The 16349-nt window shown below is 53.6% G+C and overlaps 7 protein-coding genes across 7 annotated transcripts; 4 read left to right on the top strand and 3 right to left on the bottom strand.

Annotated features, from left to right (window-relative positions):
- QBC33DRAFT_317730 (uncharacterized protein) lies at positions 1–1254 on the top strand (the record flags this gene model as incomplete). The annotated part of the gene is made up of 3 exons (XM_060423557.1): positions 1–86; positions 169–1160; positions 1222–1254. Coding segments are annotated over 2 exons (976 nt in total), but the record flags the coding sequence as incomplete, so codon positions are not given.
- A 746-nt stretch (positions 1255–2000) lies between these two features.
- QBC33DRAFT_603927 (Pyruvate/Phosphoenolpyruvate kinase-like domain-containing protein) lies at positions 2001–3117 on the bottom strand (the record flags this gene model as incomplete). The annotated part of the gene is made up of 3 exons (XM_060432227.1): positions 2001–2504; positions 2569–2821; positions 3082–3117. The coding sequence occupies 3 exons, from the start codon at positions 3115–3117 to the stop codon at positions 2014–2016; spliced, it is 780 nt and encodes a 259-aa protein (XP_060277982.1). The 3' UTR covers positions 2001–2013.
- Positions 3118–3328: 211 nt separating this feature from the next.
- On the top strand, positions 3329–4976 carry QBC33DRAFT_603919 (Aspartate/aminotransferase; the record flags this gene model as incomplete). Its single annotated transcript, XM_060432226.1, has 7 exons — positions 3329–3575; positions 3629–3659; positions 3714–3803; positions 3868–4508; positions 4585–4666; positions 4724–4770; positions 4829–4976. Coding segments are annotated over exons 1-7 (1200 nt in total), but the record flags the coding sequence as incomplete, so codon positions are not given.
- Positions 4977–5887: 911 nt separating this feature from the next.
- Positions 5888–6672, bottom strand: QBC33DRAFT_462729 (uncharacterized protein; the record flags this gene model as incomplete). The annotated part of the gene is made up of 3 exons (XM_060425087.1): positions 5888–5953; positions 6010–6180; positions 6271–6672. 3 exons carry the CDS (start codon positions 6670–6672, stop codon positions 5888–5890), a joined length of 639 nt encoding a protein of 212 aa, XP_060277980.1.
- Positions 6673–10598: 3926 nt separating this feature from the next.
- QBC33DRAFT_564461 (uncharacterized protein) lies at positions 10599–12102 on the top strand (the record flags this gene model as incomplete). The annotated part of the gene is made up of 5 exons (XM_060430385.1): positions 10599–10778; positions 10843–10879; positions 10949–11019; positions 11081–11454; positions 11538–12102. 5 exons carry the CDS (start codon positions 10599–10601, stop codon positions 12100–12102), a joined length of 1227 nt encoding a protein of 408 aa, XP_060277979.1.
- Positions 12103–12467: 365 nt separating this feature from the next.
- QBC33DRAFT_553372 (uncharacterized protein) lies at positions 12468–14140 on the bottom strand. The gene is made up of 3 exons (XM_060429401.1): positions 14001–14140; positions 13455–13905; positions 12468–13389 (listed from the first exon to the last, which is right to left on the bottom strand). Exons 2-3 carry the CDS (start codon positions 13878–13880, stop codon positions 12916–12918), a joined length of 900 nt encoding a protein of 299 aa, XP_060277978.1. The 5' UTR covers positions 13881–13905; positions 14001–14140; the 3' UTR covers positions 12468–12915.
- A 706-nt stretch (positions 14141–14846) lies between these two features.
- Positions 14847–16126, top strand: QBC33DRAFT_574708 (uncharacterized protein; the record flags this gene model as incomplete). The annotated part of the gene is made up of 4 exons (XM_060430774.1): positions 14847–15264; positions 15348–15668; positions 15744–15789; positions 15822–16126. Exons 1-4 carry the CDS (start codon positions 14974–14976, stop codon positions 16124–16126), a joined length of 963 nt encoding a protein of 320 aa, XP_060277977.1. The 5' UTR covers positions 14847–14973.
- Between the last annotated feature and the right edge of the window lie 223 nt (positions 16127–16349).

Raw genomic sequence — 16349 nt, 5'->3', positions numbered from 1 at the left:
AATTAACGCCCAAGATAAAGAGGACTTCTCTGATCCGCGCCATTTTTGCGCCAGGGTTGGTCTTGCGCGGATAACAGGATACATATGTAGGCAGCGCCCGCCTCCCCCCCCCCCCCCCCCCCCCCGGGTCTTGTAATTACATGTACGGCAGCAAGCTAATGGGGGCAGTGAGCGAGATATACTGTCTGCCCGGCCGGAAGAAGGACACTTTTGTCCAAAGGGTTCATCGTATCCTCAGCAGCCTCCGGAACTGGGATGCCACGCTCCCAGAACATCTGGCATTTCGCTGGGACGATTCGAACCGTCATGTTGCCAGCCTCCACCTCTGCTACAACCAGTGCATCATCCACACCACCCGGCCAATCCTCCTCCATCTATTCCGGACCCAGTTCCATTTGAGCGGCCCCCGCATCCAGGAGGAGCAGCAGCAGCAGCAGCCATCGACCTTCTCGCCCACGACTACAGCACTAGCCGATAGCTGCGTCAATGCCGCCCGCACATCCAACAAGATCCTGTCCAAGCTCTTCGTCGATGGCACACTGGCCACACTCGGATATTGGGATGCACACTATCTCTTCTCGTCCACCATGATCCTAATCATGTCGGCGGTCATGGACCCTAACGTTGCCGTCTCCGACCCCGTGCAGACGGCGTTCAACTTGCTGCGCTCCATGCGGGACGACGGCAACATCCCGGCCAGCGACTACTGCGATCGCCTTGCCTTCATCCAGACGAGCCTCTCAGAGTTGGGGGAGGGGGCCAGAAGAAGAGATGCTACAGATGAGGGTCCCGCTGCCAAGAGCCCGACAGCCGCTCATGCCGGCGGCCAGGAGGGGCAGGCAACTGGGCATGATTGGGGGTTTGAGAACAGCTGCCCGGGTGGATTCGAGAGTCGGAAGTTGGATGATGATTTTGACGCGCTGGCTAACCCCTACATCGACGACTTTCTAGCAGAAAAGAGCTTTGCCTGGTCGTCTACCTCCTTCCCGGATGGCAGCACTTTGCAGCAACTTGCCAACGAGCTCGGAGACAGCTTTAATTTTCCGGAGCTTAACTAATTTGAAAAACGGGTAACTGTACGAGGAGAGGTAGAAGACTATCCACATCGTGCTCCCTTGGTCAGATTGTGCCATCATTGTTAAGTCGGCATTGTGAAATCGGTAGGTCCAATTGACGTGTGACATTGACCGCGGCATATCCATCTATGACTAATTATTACAGAGGCTCCTGTAGAGACAGGTCGATGATAGCCCCCATTGGGTTGAACTCTCCCGCGACCTCGGGAAGGGTGACTAGGACGCCAGTTGAGACAGCCGGGCGAGAACCGAGATTACTGGGTATCAGCAAGCTGTTGGGGGTCGTCCCCCGCTCACCCCGGATTTTGAGGGCCCGTCTCCCTGTCAGTTAGGCGTCTGGACAATCGATTGGCATGTGCTAATCTGCGGGGATGGTTGATACCCCGTGTGCGGCTGCGGCAGTGAGCAGCCTAGGGCGATGCAGTGTACTCCGTACGGATTACGATGTCCAGCGTGTCTCTCGGTTCCCCGAAGGAAGAGCCGAGCGGGGATCATCGGCAAACTAGTGCTGGGGCCGAGTGGCGATTGATCGGCAACACAGAGCTAATACCGAGCGGGGTCGGGCAAGATAGAACTGGGCCGGGCTCATTGCAGACGACGGCCACGCAATACCGGCGCTCATGTGTTGAATCGGCATCTAGAACGTTGTAATGGCATCAAATTATTGCGCCCCCTTTTCCGTTATTCCCCCCCCCCCCCCCCTTTTCGCCCTTCCCCCCTTTCCCCCACCCCTCCTTTTTAATGAGAGTTCTCCATATTAACCAGTAATTAATTATTGGTCGGAGTTAGCGGGATCACCAACAGCTCTGGCACGCGACCCAATGGTTAGTGATTGAGGTCAATTGCGACAGTGATGAGACGAAACAAGTCTGTGACAGGGAATACAGTATCGCCACGGCAATTTATATACTAATTACACCGGTGGTACGAGAGAGTCCTAACGTCCAGTAAGCTTCGTGATTGCCTCAGCACATTCCTTTCCCGCTCTAGCCAGAATCCCAGAATCCTGCTGTACCAAGACGAATCCAGCCCCCAGCTTGTTTAACGCCCAGTCATGTAACTCGGCATTCTCGTAAATCCCAGCCAGACCAAATATCTTACCGTGCTTCTTGCACGCCTGGCTCACGGCCTCCACAGCCGACCGGAACTCGTCACTCGTGAACTGGGCCGGGACGCCCAACTCGGTTGCCAGATCGTTCGAGCCGATCAGGAGGACGTCGACCCCTTCCACCGAGGCGATTTCGTCTGCGTTCTTGATGCTTTCGCGCGTCTCCATCATGACGAACACCGACGATGCCTTAGCGTTGTTCTCCCCGACGAAAACCTCGGCCGGCGTCGGCTTGAGAGAGAAGTATGGAAGTTGTCCCGTCATCGACCTCTTGCCAGCCGGGGGGTATTTGGAGATGGAGACGGCAGCGATGGCATCCTCTAGAGCCAGGGAATTGGTTAATTAATTCCAGTCATCGGTAGGGGGTTGGGATGTCGGGCAAACCTCTGTCATGAATATGGGGGAAAACAACACCCATGGCCCCCCCGTCCAGGACGCGTTGCACGAAGCCGTCGCCGCACTGGTATGGGACCCGAACGAAGGGCGTAATCCCTGCATACAGGCCAGCCATGCTCAGTTGGCTGGCATCGTTGACGGACAGTGTCGAATGCTCCAGGTCGATAAAGAGTGCGTCGAACCCGCCATTGGCTGCCAGCTGGACCACCTGCGGATTGGTGACCAGCCGAATGCCAAAGGCCTAAATTCCTAGTCAGTAGATGTCAAACAGATCACTAGGACATCAGACCGGGGCGACGTGCTTTACAGATCTGGCCCTTGCCGGTTTTCTCCAGCAAATTATTGGTGAAATTAGATCCCATGGTGTCGTTCAAGTTAGCACGTAAGCTCGCAGGCTGCACGAGAGAAATGTCGAGATTCACGAGTTTTATCGGACAATGCGAACCGTTATTGACTGTCCATTTAACTGAGGGTTTGGCTAGCGGGAATCATCCTCTCAACACCGGGCTGTGCCAGCCGCAGCCGTAGTGCCTCCATGTATGCACAACTCGGCTTCAACTCTGCGGTGCCGGTGTGGGCCGTATTCTAGTCTAGCGGTCCGCCAAAAACCTGCTTCTGTGACTGCACTATTAGTTCCCTTGAATGACTGGGGTCTAGATTGTCGGACCTGTATGCCGGAAACTGTCTGGTATACCAGGAAAAACGCACGCAATCAAGATTCCAGGTAGTGGGTATTTAGGGACCGCATTGTAAATTTATTCCGGGCTCGAGGTCTGAGGAAACCAAATCCAATTAACGCCCACCCTCTGTTCCGGGCCTGCTCTCGACTAGAAGATGTTTGAACAGGTTCCCCCAGGTCCTGTGGATCCCTTCTTCCACCTCAAGAAGAAGGCCGACCAAGATAACCACCCAGATAAGGTAGACATCGGGGTAGGGATCTACCGAAGCGAGCAGGGAGCGTGCCAGGAACTAGCTGTGGTGAAAAAGGCAAGTCCGTCTTGAGACCGAGGCGACGAGCCAATTTGCTAACTGTACGCCAGGCAAAGAGAATACTAGACGAGCTTGACTTGGGACATGATGTAGGCACCCGGCAATAGCGCACGATCACCGAGACATCATTAACGAAAGCTTAGTATGGGCCGACCACAGGGGATGACCGGTTCTTGAACCTTGCCGCTGAGGTTATGTTTGGCCAGGCCAGCGAACCTGTGACCTCAAGACGTGTGAGTGACACACTCGACGTTCCCAGGATTGCAAAAATAGGTACAAATTAACTTTTGGACCTAGGTCGCATCCGTCCAAACACTGTCTGGTTCGGGTGCCAACCACCTTGCGGCTGTCCTAATAGCGAAATCCTTCGAGCTGAAGCCCGAGATACACATTGGCATGCCGACCTGGAGCAACACGAGGCCTCTCTTTGAATACGTCGGTTTAAAGACAGTTGACTACCCCTACGTGGACCCTCAATCATCCGAGATCGACTTTGAGTCTTGTTTGAGCGCCATCCGAAATGCACCGCGAGGTAGCGTCTTCCCTCTGCAGGGCTGTTGCCACAACCCGACCGGCAAGGACCTCACGCCCCAGGAGTGGCAGCTCCTTGGAGAGGAGATGAAGGCAAGGGGCCACTTACCCTTCATTGACATAGCCTACCAGGGCCTTGGCGACGGGTTGGACGAAGATGCTGCTGGAGTTCGGATACTCTCTCACATGGGCATCGACATGATTGTCTGCCAATCCTTCTCCAAAAACTTCGGCCTGTACGGCGAGCGTTGCGGAGTTCTCCATGTTGTTACCCAATCGGAAACAGTCGCAGCCAACGTAAAAGACCAGTTGAGGAGCTTGATCCGGCGCGAATACTCGTCGTCACCAGCATATGGCTCTCGTCTAGTCACAATCGTGCTGGATGATCCTGAGCTGCGCGCACAGTGGTAAGCGGCAAGGACGCTCCCGAATGGTCGGTACTCAAATCATGAAACATGTCACTAACAAGTGTGGCTATTGAAGGATCCAGGAACTTTCATCCATGAGAGCTAGGCTGCAAGAGAACAGGACTCGACTTTACAACCAACTGACAATCATGCTTAAAGTATGTCATCCCTCTTGCCGAGACAACAGCACTCCACGAGCTAACAGCTTCTCCCAGACCCCGGGCGATTGGAAGCATATTGTCGAGGAAAAGGGACTCTTTTCGTAAGTTGTGTCACCGTCTCCGAACTCAGCGGGTTGCGGCGTTAACTCAGTTGATTAGGTGCCTTGCCATCAATCCCGCGCAGTGCAATGCCTTGATCGACCAACATCACGTCCATCTACCCGCAAACGGCCGCATCAATGTGGCCGGCCTGAATACCAATAATGTAGAGCGAACAGCCCGGGCACTCGATCAAGTGGTTCGAGAACAGCTATCCTGAGTACTAGCCCAGCTTCCAGCACAGTTGTTACTATACCCACTACAGCCCATACGGACGGAGCATGGAGGCAACGACGAACAAGTCTCGCGAGGTGGCGTTGGAGAGTGGGGTTATTTGAGGAGCTGGCGTCTAGCAATTTAGGCTCGGTGATGCGGGGGAATTGCCTGCTAGTAATTAATTATTGCACATGTTCGTCCAGTATCGTGGCGCAATTGAACGACGCCCCAATGGGAGGCAAGGTGATGCGCGTGACGAGGCCGGCAACAGTTCAGGTCCACCACGGCAAGCGCCTCGCATGGCTGTGTGGCAGGTAGCCTTATGGGCATCATCCCAGGCCTTCTGTAGTAGCACCAGACCCTTCATCGGTCCCGGCTCCGACAATGTGTCGACTTTGTAGCTCAGCAGCGCCTCTTTGCTGACCCTCTCGCAACCCGGCGGCGGACAGTCAGAGATGGTGACGCTGGTCCGCTGAGACAAGGGAGAACCTGGTGATTGCCGCTCGTTAGGGTGGCCGGGGATAAGGACACTAGGGCTCTCCCTCGAACTGCACAAACTGCATGAAGGTGCCAGAGCCATCCTCAGTAGACAGGTGGGGCTTGTACGAGGAAGATGGGGAATGGGGGAAAGGGGTAAAGAGGGACAGGGGGGGGAAAGGACGATAACATACATCGCTCTAGTCGAGTCTATTACCCAAACTCTTGCCGTCAACAGCAGCACATTTCAGTTATTCAAGTTCCCAAGAGCCAAGGTTGGCTACTGTGAATGAATATAGCAAGTTGAGTTACTATAAAACATGAATTGTCTACAGACGAATCAGACCACGGTTCCGTCGAAACAAACGGTCCTTGCAAACAGCCCTCCAGTCACGACCGCCATCATCAAGTCCCCTTATTATTGCTTCAAGCGTCGCACTTCTGCCATTGAAGGAAGTGAATTTGGGTAAACTTTAGATCGGTGGAGTCGACCTGGGACAATCGTCAGCTAGGTATCATGGTTCTTGACTTCATGGGAGGGCACTTACTGTGAGGAGGGCATTCTGCGTCGCATCCGGAGGGGAGAGTCTGACTTCGGAATTGATGTTGAGGAGACCTTCCTTGCCGCACGGCGACCATACAGTGGTTTGGACGTCTAGTTGATCCGTCTTGAGATAGTTGTCGTCGTAGGGCCCCTTGATCACCGTGGTTGTAGACGTCTTTCCATCGACTTGTCAGTACGTTTGCTTACGCCGAGGATGTAGGAATGTCTGCCAACGTTTGGAGAACGAGGCATGGGAATATCTCACCTGCTTCGAGTCTCCAGAGAAGTAGTAAGTGGACTTGACCGTGCCCGTGTCGCCCTCGGGAACCTGCGCGTAGCCGCGGTAGTCGGACTTGAAGACAGAGAACTGCCAGCCCTGCGGATACTGGAGCTTGACATTCAGCTGGCAGTTCTTCCGGTACTCGGACGCCTGGATCCCTGGGCCGGCTTGTGCGACGAAGCTGTCGTACAGAAGAGTGATGGTGGTCAGGTCCGTGGCGAGCTGTCCAGCCACGGAGCCGGCGGGACATCCCGAGCCAGCATAGGCTACTCCGGTGATGCTAACGTCATGTCCGGTGGGCTCATCGCTGAAGTAGTTCGGGTCGATCACACCTGCCGAGGCGATGCCAAAGCAGGCGAGCCGAACAAGAGAGGACGAGATATGCATTGCTGCGAATAGGCGGTTGATGGTTGAGGAATGGGAATAGGAGCAGTTGATCGAAACCCGGAGTGATTGTTCGTTGATCTGGAGATCCCCGCGTGTTCTTATAACCTGCTCTCCTTTCCCCGGATCGCCACCCTGGATCGCCAGCCAAGAGCATCCAGACCCCGCGTCTTAAGTCCCATAGTATCAGAATCACGATATCTTAGCCTGGGAATATTGAAGTCGTACCAGTAAATCACATTCAATGTTCCGGGATTCTTCCAAAATGAAAATGAATATGTGAGAATTAGCTGCGCCGTAAATGCCTTTGGGTCAATCCTGATGTTGACTCTGTCGACCACCTCCCCCTCGCGTGAACGACTTCTATTTTTGGTCGAGCAGTATATAAATATAGACCAAAGGGTGGCCAAGATTGGGAACAATATGCATGTCATCGCCAACTGCTCGGTAAGGACCCTCCTAATTGTCCGGTAATGTGGCGTTTTGATTTAGGATGGATGGTTCGGGCACCAGGCACGAACTGTTAATATCGACAGCTTATAAGAATTTTTCCGAGACCAGCTAAGGGGAGTTAAGCGAGGAGTTCGTCATGCACCGATCTTCTGCAATCTACATAGAAGAGAGATCTTATAGTTTGTGTTACCGAGGATGCGGCGGCGCCAGAATAGGCTAAAGCACTTTCTCAAAACCGAGCTCCATTTGGTAAGCCTCGGGCATCGTTGGTAATGCCTCGAGTTTTGTAGTATAATTAATGTCTGATATATCTATCTGTCTCGGTTCACAGGTGAGGCTTGGCGGTCACCTGATATTACCACCGAGCAAGATGCTATTATAGCGATCCTGATGTCCTTCCGAGAGCCAGATATGGATTCGGACCCCTCTCGATTGCCCCTTAATCGGCTAACACGGGCTCCCAGGAACGAACCTTTGACCCGGCCTGGTAAATCCTGGCAAGTCATCGTCTCATAACGACCATCACGACACCGGGCTGCAACGTGGTGTGGCTGCGGTCATCCCGAGCCGCGCAAACCACTTACTTACTTACTTAGCCCGGAGATCGAGCATAATAGGGCACATTAAGCACTGTCTAGGCAGCCAGCCGCCCGGCCCTCTCTGTCATGTGTCCTTTGGGGCAAGTCCTGCCTGTTGGCTGCTATTTTGATGGAACCTTCCTTTGGCTAAGCCATTAGTAACGGCCATTATACCAGCCATGATACTGACCATGGTTTGTTACATCACACTAGCACGTCCAACAATCTCTTCCCTTAACGGCCCAATCAATCCGATATGTTTTGAACCCCTCGATCTTCTTCATCGTAACGTAATCTGCGCTCTCCTTTGCAAAGCATCCGTCTTGGTCATGATTGCTGGAAAGGTGTTGGCTGTCATGGACTGGAGAAGGATCATGGGTCAACAGGGGAGAGGGGTAGGGGGATCGATCCTTCGAAGTTGGATTGCGCACATCATTATATACTGGACTAAGAGTGTATTCCTCCACGTACGACCATACCCAGTGGAGAACTCGGGATCCCGTCCGCTCTCCCATAGATAAGCCACTGAGGGCCGGATCAGTAGTTGGGTCGGTGACGACCAGCGAATCCCCGGTGTTGTACGTTTTTTTTTTTTCTTTCCCGTCTCGACAATTGTGGGGCAGGAGGAGACTTCAATTACACCTTTATAACCACTTATATTATTGATACCCTTTACTATCCTTCATTAATGTAGTACAATTCTAGGACTGGTGTTGGCGCATTACAGACAGCCCTATGACCATGCACTGGGTTCTCTCGTGCCGATCATGCTCTGAAGCCGTCCAGCAGCAGACGTTGTGCCTTCTTGCTTGCGCTTTTCGTGTGCGCCTTACGGAGTACAGAGGCAGTATTTCGGTGGCGTCATCAACGATGCCTCCCGGCTCCAAACATTGCAAGGCTACGCACTAGTTGGCCAGCTCGTCAAGGCTCCTGTGATCTGCGTAAAATCCCGGTCATTGGAGTTGCAATTACTGCGAGACTAGAAGGCCTCAGTACCTCTATGGCTCAGGTTGTTGATCCTCGACCAGGACTTCCCGAGATGATCGTGCTCTCCCCAATGACGAGGTCTAAAACCAAGATCAAGTAGGACAGGGCCATTCGTCTTCTTGGTTGTTTGTACAAGTACTTGTACATAGGTCCAGCGAGGGAATCGCGACTTGGCACCTCAAGTGTCGTACGGAGGGCAGAGAGCTGATTAAATGCAATAAACACAAATAGACATGGTTCTTCCCCCATTCTTCCCCCATTAAAACTCACCATCAACTCAACCTTCAGCATTAACCTCTCCTCACTCAAACACTCACCCGCCTATTCCGACAATCACTCCACTTCCTTTGGTTCAGGGCCGCCAAATGAAGCCTGTAGCTACACCAGGAGAGAAAACCGATTGCCAAGGCTTGTCCGCCGTTTAGGGCTAGAGGGACAGGGTGATACTCACCAATGCCACGAACACGAGCCAAACCCTCGGGGCCTCACGCATCTAATGTGGGGTCGAGGCTGACCTGCAGGCAGTAAGAGGGTCTGAGCAGAGTGCATGGGCGGTTACTTTGGTTTAAGGCTGGGGCGGGGACCGGGGAAAGGAGCCGTTTTGCGGTGGGCTAATGATGTGCTTCACAGACCGAGGCTAGAATGATACGCTCACACACTAATCACCCCCCTCCCCTAACATTCCGGGGAAACAGGGATTATTTGCTAGTGTCCCGGGTGCGGACTCCTATTGTCGAATAATAGCACGCTAATCACGGAAAGTTCTGGGGACCGGGGCAGGCTTCCAGAGGGAGTTGGTGCTCAGTCTCAGTGGTCCCGCTCCAAACATGGCGACGGGCCATGTGCTGATGGAACCCTCAGCGTGTTTGCACAGATTGCTGCGACGCTTGACGTCCGAGAATGTTCATACACCACTTCTCGCCATTGATCTGTGACTTGCTCGAGCAGAGTTTTGACATAACAAAATAGGTAGGGGTTTCCCAATGTGTTTTCATCAACTGGATGGATCGGAGACGGGTTGTCCCGAACTGACGATCTCAGCTTCGGCAAAGCATAGCCCATTATACAATCCACCATCGTACGACAAAAGAATGAAAGCATGTGGCGTCATTAGCGTCATACCCTCCTCCGCTACCAAGGTGCTTTTGCGGTCATCCTGTCTGTGCGTGCACGAGACTAGTCAGCAAGAGGTTGTAGTTTCTGGAGACCATCAGCTCTGCTGGGGAAGACTGGGAGCGATTGGCCTATTTCCCTCAGCGGGGAACCGGGTCGGATCTGGCGATTTCCCCATATTAACCTTCGATCTGCACGCGGATGATGCATGTTTTTCAGGGTCTTTGATTGCCCAATCCCATCCCCAGGCCACCGGAGCTCAAACACACAAGTCGTCAAACCAATCATGTGGAACGAGCTGACAGGGATAAGCGCACAGAACATGCCTACGCAGTAAAGTCTTCTCTTAGTGGACTCAAATTCCCCACATATCATGAGGAAGACTTGCGTCCGACTTGTGGAGATTCGCTATACCATACCAGGAAGGGGATAATGCCCCAGCCAAAACGCCCTGAAGCGCATCCTAAATCTGGTAAACCACAGAGCACGGACTACCAACACGAAGACACTAGATCTGCGTACTGCCGCCGGCAACAGAAAAAGGGACAATGAAAGCTAAGGCCGCAGAGGCTAATAAAAGTTCGATCGCGTCTTCAGTGCACCCTCCTTTCTAGCCTCCCCCCACTCAGAGCGTAAAGTCCAGCGCATGTTTCGTCCCTACAGTATCTCTTTCTCTATATTCATTCTGTCAGGGACGGACACGCTTCGCCAAATGTTGGGCATGCACCTCTTGCCTGCCTAAACCAGCTTTACGAAAGCCAACAAGAGTCCCCGTTCTACGACCAGGCAAACACCAGCATGGCAGAACCCGGTGCTCCACTCCCGCCAGGGTCGTTCGACACCAGAGTGCCAACAGTCATCGCCGTCGTTGCCATTACTCTCACCGTGGCCACGGCGGCGGTCGGGCTCCGGATATACACGCGAAAATACATCATCAACAACATGGGATTTGATGACTACTTTGCCATCTTTGCGCTGGTCAGCGAGCGAATCCAACACAAAAGCGTATCAATAAGTTCAATGCTGACAGATATGAGGACAGTTGCTCGCTTATGGAACCGGCGTCGCCATCGGCTGCAGTATGCATACCGCCCACCCCCTTCTCAGCCGATGCAGGGTGCTCGATGATTTGCTTATCCGGTGAATAGTGACCAAGTTTGGACTAGGCAAGCACATATGGATGGTGGACATTCCCGTCATGCTTCCTCTCTACCGTCGGGCAAGTCGTCCTCTGACTTGATGCATTGCCACCCACCTCTGAGTTAACACCAAGCTGGCAGGCATTCTACGTTTCCATCGTCATGTATTGCGGCGGCCTGTTCGCCATCAAGATGACCTTCCTGCTCCAGTACTACCGAGTCTTTGCCGTGCAGCGGATGAGAATCGTATTTATCGCCACGACGGCCCTCGTCGGCGCATGGAGCATCTCGCAGCTGCTCATCGGCATCTTCATCTGCAAACCGATCCGCGGGTTCTGGGACTCGAGTATCCCGTCAAAGTGCGTGCCCAACTACCCGCAGTTCTACATCAACGCCGCCGGCAACATCGCCACCGACATCGTCGTCTTCGCCCTGCCCCTGCCACTTCTGTGGAAGCTCAACCTGGGGAAACCGCAGAGGATTATGCTCGTGGGGATTTTTAGCCTCGGCTTCTTGTAAGTCCCCCCCTCTCCTCATCCTCCTTTGCCCCCTTTCCCACGCCAAGAAAACCCCGGACTGAATCATCGCTTCTCCACAGCACCGTGGCAATTTCCGTCCTCCGCATAAAATACCTAAAGCTCTCCGAGGACGCAACATGGGACAACGTCGAGTCATCCAGCTGGTCCATCGCCGAGCTCAGCTCGGGCATCACCTGCGCCTGCCTCCCGACCCTACGGCCCTTCCTGTCGCGCCACTTCCCCGCCCTGGGCTCGCGCCTCGACACCGCCCCGACGACCCACGGCTACCACAGACAAGGAGACGGGCCCCGCAGCAGCAAGTCGGCTGCCAACGACGTCGAGCTCGCGGGCGGCCGCACCAGCGACTCGGCCGGGTCGAGGGACGGATTGTATCGGTCGGTCACGCCCGCGTCGAGCAAGGACGTGCACTATGGGTTCACACGGGAGAACTCGGCTGAGGGTATAATTGGTGGTCTCGAGGCCCCGGAGAAGGCTGGGTTCAGGTTGACTGTCAAGGCGAGGGTCGAGGCGGGAGGGAGGTCGGCGTTGAGGCGGCCTGAGGAGGGCCGCCAGCACAGTGGGAGCGGGATTCGGGTGCAGAGGTCTGTGTATCAGACTAGGCAGGAGAGGGGGCCTGATCGATAGAAGGTGTTTGCCGTTCACGAGGAGTTTGGGGGCCTGGTATTGGGAAGAGGCGTTGGCTTTGATCTTTGTAACGTGTAGGAAGCATGCATGCTATTTAAGTTCCGATACCCCCGCAATAACGACGTATTTTTTGTACTATTAGTACCCGACGAAATCTGATTCATTTTCTCTGGTGTCTGAACGCCGGGACTGCATGTGTTTTTCTCAGTCTCGTGTCACTCTTGATGCAAGCTGCTGCGTTTGTAGCGCTTGATCATATCTCTCCATGGGGGTAGGAAAACGGTTCAATGAGATATAAAAATGAGCGCAGCCTGCTAATCATCAAATCGTTATACTGTACAATAAAGTTTTGCATAATATCCCATGTGAAACAGAAATAGCCATACCCGATGCTATGAAACATAACCAAATTGCGACCCTCCAGGCGCGTTCTGGTTGTTCCCGTACAGCGGAGGCACACCACGAGCATGTTGCAGCAGCTCAGCTCCACCAACATAGCACTGATGTCCGTACAACGGCATCCCGCCCAATCCCGCCAGCTGCGGTAATCCAGACGGCCCAAGGCCAGGACCATAGCCAAACGCGGGGGTGTTCCATGCCGGGAATCCGAGTAGCGGTGGCGCTCCACTTCGCAAGTGGTCAGGTCTGCGCCGGGGAAAATGCCACTCGGACGACTGGGAAGTGTTCATCGTATTCCGGAGCGTGGACGTCTGACGCTGCCCATTTTGGGCCAATCCGTTGCGGGTGATGGGAAATGCGGATGTGGGAGGCAAGAGCGGGAGAGTGAATCCTGTGATTGGTTGACGACGGTGATTATTTATTGATGCAGGGACATGACAAGACTTCAGAGTAATTGTATAAACACTTACTGCCGGCTGCAAACTCCAAGGCAGTTTGCTTGGGAATGAGCCGAGCCCCCGCCGTCACAGCCCCGTCCTGGAGGAGGTACGGGATGCCCGCCTGTGTCTTATAGTTCTCGTCACTGGGCTTGATGCTAGGATTGGTCCAGGATTCCACGATGCCTCCTAGCAGAATCGTCTCCCAGAAACGACCCGCCTCTCCCCTCGGCAAGCCGCAGAGGTCATCGTCCGGGTGAGTCTCATACCCTGACACGCGGACCTTTGGTGGTGTCTGAGGAGACCCCGAGGCTAGCAGGTAGCCCCTCAGGAAGTGAACCAGCTCGTGGGCCGTCGCAATAATCATCAGGAACTTAAAAATGTAGTACCTCTGATGGGGCATTGCATCTTTGGGTGTGCTCTGCTGTATGCCATCCATCTGGTCAAGTACCTGGAAGTGTCTATCATCAGTACTGGGGCATTCAACTGAGTGGGATGATGCAAAGAAAAGCATACCGTCTCGTTCAATTCAAGGTACCCGTGAGCCCGAGGGCTATACTTCTCCACATCGGTGCCCCAGTCATACAGCGTGGGCTGAGAGTCACTGTGCATGGCTTTCAGGTCGATGTTCGGAAACTCCTCCGCCACAGCGGAAAGGAAGCGGTCAATGTACCACGTAGGTCTCTGTCTAAATTCCTCCTCTTTAATAGTCAGCTGGTCTTGATCCGTCTCCCTGACGATAATCCGAGCAACCTGGACCAAGCTGCTTTTCCCTTCAGGGGTAGAGAGTAGTTGCAGCGCCTTTCTCGTGATCTCCTGGACGATTTTGTATTTCACGGTTGTATCCGCGAGATCCTCATACGTGCCCGACTTCAACGTGCGGAGCCTTGGCTTCGATATGGCGCTGGCTGGTTTCGACGTGGTGGAGTTGCTTGAACCCATCCTGATGATGGAGCCAGGTAGTTACCTGTTGAATCACAAATACGTCAGAGTCAAAAACCCCTCACAGCTGGAGGCTGATCTGTCAGGAGGTAGGGTGTAACAGCGGACGGAGGAACTAACATTGCCTTTGGATGGCTGCGGAGGGATGGCTTTGGCTAAGTCGAGTACCTTGGGGCAACGACTGAGATGGCGTAGACACTGTGTGTACAGAGCGGGAAACAAGGTAGTGTTTCCTGTGAGAGTGGCGTATTTTGGACAGGGTGGAACTTGAAGAGACGATGCGCTGTCCTTGACGAGAGGGGAAGAGGTGGAACATTTATGCCAGACAGCCACCTGCCACCCTTCACAACAGATACAGCAAGGTGTAGACTCCAATCATCTCCATCTCCAGAGTGATCGTGCATGGCATTCCGCTGAGGAGGGCGGATGGCGGTTAATCCGCCACTGAATGTTCTGGATACTGACTCGATCCCTCCCTGCTTGCATAAAGTTCATGCCTAGTCAACGTGGTGCAATGATACAGGCTGGACTCGAGACTTTGGCAAGCGCCTGAAAACTAGCTGCATCTTTAGCTGTGTCAGTTTCGTGTTCATGTAGCCTGTGCTTTGCCGTCAAATGCAGCAGTGGGAAGAAAGCATTATGTGCAACCATATGGTATGACTTGGGCCAATAACGTTTGATACCAGTGGCCTGGGACCAATAACGTCACATGACAGTGTGTGGTCTTGATGCAAGCGCCTATTCTGGAAAGACCACACCGCCTTTCACGCTTACCATGTACCTGCCACGCGACCACCCCCTTTGGAATACTCCCAGGGGCTGCATTTACAGCCTGAAACGCGAGGGTATTGGCTGAAAGGTAAATGTGGTGGTACACGCTGGCAACAATTAACAAGCGGCGTTTATGTATTTCTTCCATTGGCTGAAATCAACATGAATGCGGAAACCTATTTTAAGCACCCAGTAGGATGAACCGCAACATAGTTACTCCCCAAAACTATCAGTCCATCCCATCTTCCGTCCCGCCGCCATTTTGCACTTCCATCCCCGTTCGCCCAAACCCTTGTTCTCTCCAATCTAACTCTGTCAGTACATGGCAACTACACATTCCAAGCTCTCAGTCACAGACCTCGAAGAGAGACATCGTTGTATCTTTGCCACGGCCCTGTCGAGGGTGGTAAACTCCGATGTTGCCGAGTCGACGTACGCTCAGATTACCGATGGCGCTCCCCTTGGTCACGTGTTTCGAGACCGTTACAATGGCATCGGACTCCTCCGAAAGCACCCAGTCAAACAACATAAAGAACTCTGCCCAGGATCAATCGAAAAGGCCATCAAGTTCCGGGACGAGTTTAAGCTGGAGGATTTAAAATTCGGTGCGCAGGTAAGTGAGATACTCCTTGACCAGATGTCGGATGCCAGATGCCAGGAAACTAATAATTGGTGATGCTTATAAACGATTTCAAGGCATCAGCGCCTGGGTCAAGAGCATTCAAGATGCGTCTGATTGAGATGATTGCTGTCGCTATCCACCAGATCGCCGTCATGCTATACCAGCTCAACCTCGGCGTGCACACTGACGACAAGATTGGCAAATGGTCACCGCCCGAGACTGACAGTTATTGGAGATTTCGTTCTACCCTGCCGCCCACGCTTTTCTTCCATCGATGGTACCAATGCTCCGACCAGTATCCAGGCGGCCTGGCTAATACGGTAGGCTACTGGGCCGAGTCCCGCATCCTGGGCGGTGTTGTTCTCTTCGACCGGCGCCAAATCGAGGGTGCCAATGTATGTCTACCTTGCCTTCCCTTGCTGTTTTACCACAAACGTATCCCCCCATTACTGACTCAGAATCTCCCCAAGCCGGACGCCGTATTCTTCCACTTGGACCGCTTCGAAACCACCTACCGCATCCACCAGCTCAAAGATGACCAAAAGCAGACCCTCCTCCACTCTTGCTGTCTGACGACAACGATGCTCCCCCGCCCTGTCCGCTCCCCATCCTGGGCGACAAGCGCAACAACATCCGCGTCGACCCGGAGGAGGACATTGAGGAGACGGGCATCTACCGTGATATCTGGGAGCGCAAGCCCATAGACCCGGAGGGGCGCAGTGATGCACGGTTCCGGGACGTCTTTTCTGGGTTGGATTACCCTTATCGCGACGCCTCCGAGGCCCAGTCGCGGGCTTTTGCCCGGCGGGCGAGGAATCGGCTAAAGCTTGGTATATATGATCCCCCTGAATGATCCAGATCTATACGATCCTCTAGATGACGATGATCAATGAGCCTGATGCCGGAATCTGCACTGCTCATGGACTGACCTAGACTTGCCGAGGATCTGGGAAGGGGGTGCCGACGGTTGAGAGACATGATCAAGTGGGCGTTGTTCGAGATACAGGTACAAGACGCTTTCCCGAGGCAGGTGCAAGGGGTGCTTCTTTTTTTTTTTTTTTTTTTTTTTTTTTGGC

The sequence above is a fragment of the Phialemonium atrogriseum genome (genome assembly GCF_030411735.1).
Source record: "Phialemonium atrogriseum strain 8032-3 unplaced genomic scaffold QBC33scaffold_56, whole genome shotgun sequence".
NCBI lineage: Eukaryota > Fungi > Ascomycota > Sordariomycetes > Cephalothecales > Cephalothecaceae > Phialemonium > Phialemonium atrogriseum.
Note: the sequence above shows the minus strand (reverse complement) of the source record. Positions and strands in the feature narration are given on the sequence as shown.

Bases quoted from the DNA above. Each gene is read 5' to 3' on its own strand.
- QBC33DRAFT_553372 (XM_060429401.1), bottom strand. From the start codon at position 13,880: ATGGGTTCAAGCAACTCCACCACGTCGAAACCAGCCAGCGCCATATCG. The intron at 13,390-13,454 runs GTATGCTTTTCT...AGACACTTCCAG, and splicing joins ACCTTGAATTGAACGAGACG to GTACTTGACCAGATGGATGG.